This window comes from Puma concolor, chromosome E1 (assembly GCF_028749965.1).
Source record: "Puma concolor isolate L17-30 chromosome E1, mPumCon1.1.hap2, whole genome shotgun sequence".
In the NCBI taxonomy this organism is placed as follows: domain Eukaryota; kingdom Metazoa; phylum Chordata; class Mammalia; order Carnivora; family Felidae; genus Puma; species Puma concolor.
This window is the reverse complement of record NC_141680.1, coordinates 43,067,495-43,075,737: the sequence shown is the minus strand read 5'-3', so window position 1 is coordinate 43,075,737 and position 8,243 is coordinate 43,067,495. Positions and strand designations below refer to the sequence as shown.

General features: G+C 42.9%; 1 protein-coding gene across 2 annotated transcripts in view; it reads right to left on the bottom strand.

Moving 5' to 3' along the window:
• Positions 1–4,632: 4,632 nt before the first annotated feature.
• The window catches only part of G6PC1 (glucose-6-phosphatase catalytic subunit 1), an 8,703-nt gene continuing 5,092 nt past the window's right edge, over positions 4,633–8,243 (bottom strand). For both annotated transcript variants that reach the window (XM_086687396.1, XM_025917556.2), the window contains exon 5: positions 4,633–6,089. In XM_086687396.1, the coding sequence (XP_086543522.1) occupies positions 5,578–6,089 (512 nt within the window). In that variant the 3' untranslated portion in view covers positions 4,633–5,577. The remainder of the gene's footprint in view (positions 6,090–8,243) is intronic.

Here is an 8,243-nt window from a genome sequence, read left to right as displayed (position 1 = left end):
GTCGGCTGCTTAACTGACTGAGCCACCCAGGCGCCCCACCATAGAACACTATTACAATAACACTGACGATATTTCTTATGCTATACCTTTCATCCCCTGACTTATTCGGTCTATAACTGGAAGAGTGTACCTCCCACCTCCCCTTCACCCATTTTACCCACCCCTCCACGGCCTCCCCTCTGCCAACCACCAGCTTGTTCTCTGTATTTATGGGTTTCTGCTTTTTCTCTTTGCTCCAGAGGCAGCTTTTTAATCTTTCACTCTGAAGTTAGATTTTGGGTTTTGGGCTGCCCATCACCGGACTAGGCAATTGCTAGTTTCTCTTCCAGATTAATTAGGTTCTTGGTTCGCTAATGGAAGTGACTTCTGTCGGCTGCTCCTTCTTACCATTTCTAGTCAATTCTTTCCTTAACAACATTATCTGAAGGCTATTTGGCCAGAGTGCTTTCCATTCTCAAGAGGCTCTTGAAAAACCCTTGGTTACACATGATGTTGTCCTGTTTTATTTACACAGAGGCCTTAAAGTCATCTGTCCTAGTTCAGTGATTACTATAGAACGCAATCAATAGATATTAATAATTCAGCAGCTAAAGTCACGGTGTTCAGGAAACAAGTCGGCAAACTTTGACAAACAACCAGTTACAACCAACCAGCCAGTTGATTGGAACTTCAAATATCCAGACATGCCTTCAAATGAAATGATCCTGGAATGCACGCTGGCACAATAAAGCCATTGCCAACAAAAACAGCAAGAGCCCACGGACGTTTCATCATGTAAAATCTGAGCCCCTCATCAATCCTTCTGTGAAACTCTTCTGGAGCAAAGAATTAGACAAAGCTATCATACAAGGTATGCTTCTCAGAGTCATAAATCCAAAGAGATGGCAGAAACAAAAACACTGTAAAACTTTCCTTTGCTAAGCCTTTTGAGAAAACAGTCTGGCAGTTCCTTGAAAGGTTAAACAGAGTTACCGTATGATCCAGCAATTCCACGCCTGGGTATGTACCCGAGAGAAAAGAAATCATGCATCCACACAAAAATTTGTGCCCAAATGCTCACAGCAGTATCATGCATAATAGCCTCAAAGTGGAAGCCACCCAAATATTATCAACTAATGAACATATCAACAAAATTTAGTATATCCGTACAATGTAGTACTAATACGTGTTATAACACCGATGAAGCCTGAAAACATCATGTTCAGTGAAAGAAGTCAGACACAAAGGTCACATATTGTATGATTCCTTTGATATCGAACGTCTGCAACAGGCAAATCTGTGAAACAGGAAGTCGATCAGTGGTAGCGTAGGGCTGGGTGAGTGGGGGTAAATGGAAGTGACTCCTAATGGGTACGAGGTTTCTCTACAGAGTGACCAAGAATGTTCTAAAATTGATTTGTGGTGAGGGTTGTACGATTCTCTGAAGATGCTAAAACCCATTGAATTGTATGCTTCAAATGGGTGAATTAGGGGGGCTGGGTGGTGGGGTCTGACTCTTGACTTCAGCTTAGGTTATGATCTCATAGTTCATGGGATGGGGCCCCACATCGAGCTCTGCGATAACAGCATGAAGATTGTTTGGGATTCTTTCTCTCCCTCTCTCTCTCCCCCTCCCTTGTTCTCTCAGGCACTATCTCTAAAAAAAGGGGAGAGATTGTATGATATGTGAATTATATCTCAATAAAGATGTTATAAATTTTTAAAAAACTACTATAAATTTTATTAAAAACCAAAGCCCTCAGCCTGTAATCTCTCTGTGGTGCAGCAGCACTGACCACAGCAGCAGAAGCTGCACTTTCTTAATGGGTCTATTTTCCTAGGCCAATAATACAATCGTATAGTGTGTGTGTGTGTGTGTGTGTGTGTGTGATCCTTAAATGTACCTCTTCAAAACTGATAGACTGCTAGAACAATCTATCAAATTATGCTATAACATGACATAGATCTTGGTTCAAATCTGTCATCGATCACTTACATTGACTTCCATCCTGAGGACTCACAAGTCATTTCTTTCTTTCTTATTTTTTTAATGTTTATTTATTTTTTGAGAGAGAGACAGAGTGGGAGTGGGAGAAGGGCAGAGAAAGAGGGAGACACAGAAGCTGAAGCAGGATCCAGGCTCTGAGCTGTCAGCACCGAGCCCGATGCGGGGCTCGAACTCATGAACCATGAGATCGTGATCTGAGCTGAAGTCGGACGCTTAACTGAGCCACCCAGGCATCCCTTCACAAAGTCATTTCTAAAGCAAACATACCTCTGTAACTTGGGCAGGCGGACCGTGATCAGAATGTGCTAACACATTGGCTATTGGCCGTTATGAATTGATCATGGACAATCTTTCTGCTCACCCATCACAAATTCAGACTTTGCCCTTCCCAAAGAAAGGTAGCAATCACATATCTGGGGATTCTCTGACCTAAATGGTCCTCACAACATCTCTTTGTTTTCTACCCTTGTACAGGGCTCTATACCGAAAGTTCTTTGTGGTAATTGTCTTCTTGTTCTATCTCAGTTGTAGAAATAGTAAGTCACTTACTGTCTGACCCAGATAGTCTGAGCATGACTTTTAAACTCTTTTATTATTGTTATTTTTTTAAATGTTTATTTACTTTTGAAAGAGAGAGTCGGAGCAGGAGTGGGGGAGGGGCAGAGAGAGAGGGAGAGACACAGAATCCGAAGCAGGTTCCAGGCTCTGAGCTGTCAGCACAGAGCCCGATGTGGGGCTTAAGTCCATAAACTCCGAGATCATGACCTGAGCCGAAGTCGGCCGCTTAACCGACTGAGCCACCAGGCGCCCCAAGTCTTTTTTTTTTTTTTTTGAAAGAAAGAGCTAGTTAAACTAATATGGTTATGCCTATTTCAATAGTTATTTTATGAAATTGCCTTTGACATTGGCAATTGAAATTGCATTGAAATTGACATTGCTTTGCCAATTCAATTGCTTTGAAATTGGCATTGAAAACTACTTCTAACTCACTGGGAGGATCATTCTAAGTTTTGGAATTCCTTTGACCATAAGAAAACAAATACTCCTTGGTCTGAATTAAAAGTTGTATCTGGCATCCGAAGGATGGCTTGAAACAGCTGCCAGGCTTACTGGCATCCACAAGTGTGAGGGGGCTACAGGACGGAGCGTGGACTCTGTAGTGAGACGGCTTGGTCCTTGGTTCTTTTTTCTTTTAATGTTTTTGTTGTTTATTTTTGAGAGAGAGAGAGACAGGGTGCAAGTGGGGAAGGGGCAGAGAGAGAGAGAGGGAGACACAGAATCCGAAGCAGGCGCCAGGCTCTGAGTTGTCAGCACAGAGCCCAATGCAGGGCTCCAACTTGTGAACCACAAGATCATGACCTGAGCCGAAGTCAGGTGCTTAACCAACTGAACCACCCAGGTGTCCTGAGACGACTTGGTTTGCTTCATTATTCTGGGCAAGATACCTACCATCTCTGCGCTATTCACACCTAATGTGGGGGTAAATTATAGCACCCACCTCACAGAGATGTTGGGAGAATTAAGTGAATTAATTGTAGAAATAAGTAAAATGCATAGAACAGAGCCTGGCAAATAGTAAGTAAATAGATAAAATAAATTTTATCTGTTATGTGTCCTTATCAACCTCACCAACCGCCAGGGGCAGGGACATTATTTACTCTCTGCCAGAATCCTATTGCAAGGGATCTGGACTTGGTCCCTGGGAATGAATGAATCAAGGATTGGGGTCATGCCTGAGCACTGGGGTTCAATTTAGAGAGAACGAGACCATTTGGTAAGACAGAGTCTCCCTTGGTAAGACAGAGTCTCTGAGGGGCCTCGTGCCCTTGAAGAAACCAAATCCAGTAGGAAGACTAAACTTTCCTAAACATACACATTCCAAAGTTCCGAAGTGATCCAGGGTTATGCTGATGAGTCCAGGCCTTTGGAAGAGGCACCATGTACCTAGGATGAAATTGATCATAGGGGATCGTAGGGAATAGGAGGGGAAACTGAAGTAGCTCCCGTGAGCATTCTCTGCTGCTTTGACTTGCTCTGTTTAGACTTTCTTTAACTATAACCCCCAACCTTGCTGCTTGCTGATGCTGGGTTACTGGATTCCAGAGTCTACCCAGTCTTTTTCTGTTGCTATGACTTACATTCCCTGATTGCTTCGCTTGGTAATGATCCTGTCTGTTTGCCTTTAAGTTGCAATTTGATCCCTTAGAACAGCTCATGCTGACCTGTGGTCTGGCAACTAAAGCTCAATCTTGGCCAATGATATTGTGCCTATGTTGATATACTCAACCCTATCTGTGCCCCCGTGGACACCTTGTATGTCCCCCAGCTCTACTGGGACTCCTGGCCAGCCCAAGATTTTCTTTCTCCAAAGGGAAAACATAGGTACACAGAAACTAAATTATTTGTTTAGGGAAATAGAGAAAGAGCTAGAAATTTAGCTGAGCCAGAATTAGAACCTTCAGATCACATGGCATCTAAAATATAGTAATCAGTAAGACTTCATTCTTAAATAAAATGTTGTTTTAATAAAATACTGCACATATATATTTTTCTTTTCAAAGATGTTATGACCGGGATGATTGGTGTGAATGGTAATATATGGCGAACTGTATAATTAGTAGCAAAAACAAGGACTCTCAAATAAATAGACTTTAACATTTTTTTAAGGCATATTCTACAAATCAACTGAGACTGAAGAACAGACAAGGAAGAGCTGACTTTTCCTCCAAGAATGTGCTCTTGGTTGGCTTGGGATAGAGAAAGGAGTCATATTTACCCTCCAGGAATCAAAAGTAACATTGGAGTGACCTTTTGGAGAGAGGAATCCTTGTCTCCCCCTGCCCTCTCCTCACCTTTTTGCCCAAGATTTCAGAACTTAACTAAACCATACAAAGCACTACCCAGAGATGCCTTTAGGCATCTGAGCATCCGACAGGATGTGGGGCTAGTGGAAAATTCTAGGGAAAGCAGAGCTGAGCTAACAAGGAGGAAGATCTAGTGTGATAGAAGAGAAGCTGACTGTACCTGAATGCTCCGACCTAGTACAAATCTAGGTCTCTGTGGCCATTCAGAAAGCCTCGTAAATACAATGACCATAGATATATAATAGAAAAATACAAGAAGCAGAATTACCCCACTAACTACCTATAATTAGACTTTAAGTTGGTCCCCCACTATTGAGAGTCCCTTACCTAAAGATTCAAATATGAACAAAGCCATTTAGGTATTGTTTAACATAAATTGCATGATATGCAAGATCCTAAAAAGTCTTCCTTAATGGTCCTTCTTTCCCTATCAAATTCACTGCTCCTTTCCCTTGTCTGGGTAAGGATGGGGACAGGTAGAAAATTTTCGGTGGGGATCTCCCACCTGGGATGATGAGCTGACCCTTCCTGGAAGTCTTGCTTTTGTATGTCTAAAAGAACAAGCAAGTCTTCAGGGAAAAATCCAGAATGACCGAACTTTTAACAGACAAGGCTTTCTCAGCTGACTCTAGCACCTCTGGCCACAAAACAGGCTGGCAGAAGATCCTAGCCATCCTCAATCGTTGGCACAGTCATTGACTTTGAATACTGAAGACTCCACATCCTTTACAAAGACTTCTTGTCTGGCTGGCCCAGGACCCGGGCAAGGCAGTAGGGTATGAGGCTGACAGATGCCAGGGGCACCGCTGCACTCTTGCAGAAGGACAGGACGTAGAAGATCAGCTCAATTTGGGATGGGGGTTTCAAAGAGTCAAAGAGGTGCAGGAGGATGAGAGAGACCACAATACAGCTGAGGCGGAATGGGAACCACTTGCTAAGTGTGCCCTTGCAGCTCTCCCGATACATGCTGGAGTTGAGAGCCAGCCCCAAGCCGAAGAGGGTGCCCACATTCTTGAGGAGGCTGGCAAAGGGTGTGGTGTCAATGTGGACCCATTCTGGCCGCTCACACCATCTCCTGGCTTTTTCTAGTGTCCACAGGAGGTCTACACCCAACCCCTTTAGCAGCAGGTAAAATCCAATGGCAAAGCTTAGCAGGAAGAAGGTAATGAGAAAATATTTCTTGAGGCTGGCATTGTAGATGCTCTGGATGTGGCGGAAAGTTTCAGCAACAGCAATGCCTGAGTGGAAGAAAGAATGACAGTGAAAAATTGGGGAAGACTCTGAACCTTCAGCTATGGGTGGGTTTGGAGCAATGGGTGACATATCATCCATCCTGCCATTGTGGCATTAAATCACAGACGCTAGAACAGAGGGTCACCTGGTTTATTCCCGTATGTAACTCCAGTCTGTCCTCAGCCATAGACTCTTTCAAATGGAAGAGTCATGTCACATACATTCTCCTACTTCATGCATATTTCCTGTTGGGAGCTCTCATATTTCTACTTGAATGTCCACAGGTATGGAGAGCTCACTCCCATTTGGGCAGCCCATTTCATCTTTGAATGGGTTCAATTTTTAAAAAATGTTTATCTTGAGACAGACAGAGAGAGAGAGAGAGAGAGAGAGAGAGAGACAGCATGAGTGGAGGAGGAGCAGGAGCAGAGAGAGAGGAGGGAGAGAATCCAAAACAGGTTCTGCACTAACAACGCAGAGCCTGACTTGGGGCTCGATCCCAGGAACCATGAGATCATGACCTGAGCTGAAGTCAAAAGCCAGAGCTCAACCAACTGAGCCACCCAGGTAACCCTGAATGGATTTGATTATTTTAAAAGTTCTTCCTTGTGCTAAACTGAAATGTGGCCCCCTCTAATGCCATCTGTTGATCTCAGTTCTTTCGATAGGAGTTAAGTAAATCTAGAGCCTTGTTAACACATGTGAAGACAGTTCTTCTCCTCTCTAACCTAAACATTCTCAGGTCTTTCATATAACATGGCTTCTGGGCTCTTCCTCAAATATGGCACCCAGTACTCAATGCTGCATTACAATTATGGCTGTCATGAAATTGTTATCTCCCTTGTACTCAACACTCTTCTTGTAATGTTACTGTATTCTGCTCTTACCCATCTCCAGGGGGGAAATTCTACAATTTCCCTAAGGTCTTATATTCCAGTACCTCCCACAAAGTAAAGAAATTCTTTCTTACACTTAACCTAAGTCTTTTCTGCCCCTTATTAATGGGATCTAAGAAAACAGAAGTATAGTTGACCTTGGGTTTGATCTAGGTGGGTCCACTTACATGCAGATTCAAAAAAATGTTTATTTATGTTTGAGAGAGAGAGACAGAGCATGAGTGGAGGAGGAGAGAGAGAGAGGGAGACACAGAATCTGAAGCAGGCTCTGAGCTGTTAGCACAGAGCCTGACACAGGGCTCGAACCCACAAACCATGAGATCATGACTTGAGCTAAGTCGGATGCTTAACCGACTGAGCCACCCAGGCACCCCCATATGCAGATTTTTAAAAATAAATACAGTATAGTAATATAAATGTATTTTCTTTTCATGCTGATTTTCTTAGTAACATTTTCTTTTCTCTGGCTTACTTTATTGTAAGAATGTGGATATAATACATATAACATACAAAATATGTGTTAGTCGACCATTTATGTTATAGGTAGGGCTTTCAGTCAACAATAGGCTATTAGTAGTTAAATTTGGGGGAGTCGGTGTGTGTGTGTGTGTGTGTGTGTGTGTGAATGCTCCTAATTCCTGCATCATTCAAGTATCAACTGTATTAAGAACTCTGACCTTATAAGAAAAACCAACAGTGGGTTTGCAAATTAATTTACCCAAATAAAGAGCTTTTCTAGGACACTGCTAATTTGGTAGACTCCCTTAAAACTAAACTAGGGGCCATTTCCATTCAAAGACCAGTAAGAAATAAAGAATATACAAAGTAAGGAAATTTAGGGGCACCTGGGTGGCTCAGTAGGTTAAGCGTCCGACTTCAGCTCAAGTCATCATCTCATGGTTTGTGTGTTCGAGCCCCATGTGGGGCTCTGTGCTGACAGCTCAGAGCCTGGAGCCTGCTTCGGATTATGTGTCTCCCCCTCTCTCTGCCCCTCCCTGTTCCTCTCTCTCTCAGGAATAAATACACATGAAAACCTTTTTTTTTTTTTTAAGAAAATTTCATGTTAATTCAAGTGGGTAAGTTAACTTGATGTATTGCAACGTTTCTGAAGCATATTTAATTATGTAGATCTGGGCACTCCTATAGAAATGAATAGTTTCAAGTTGCCCACCCTTGACTTTCAACCCACTGGAATGCTAACAGCATTGGTTATGCCCAGAACATGGCTGGAATGCTGGGATTTTGTCCTGGTTTGGGAGACAT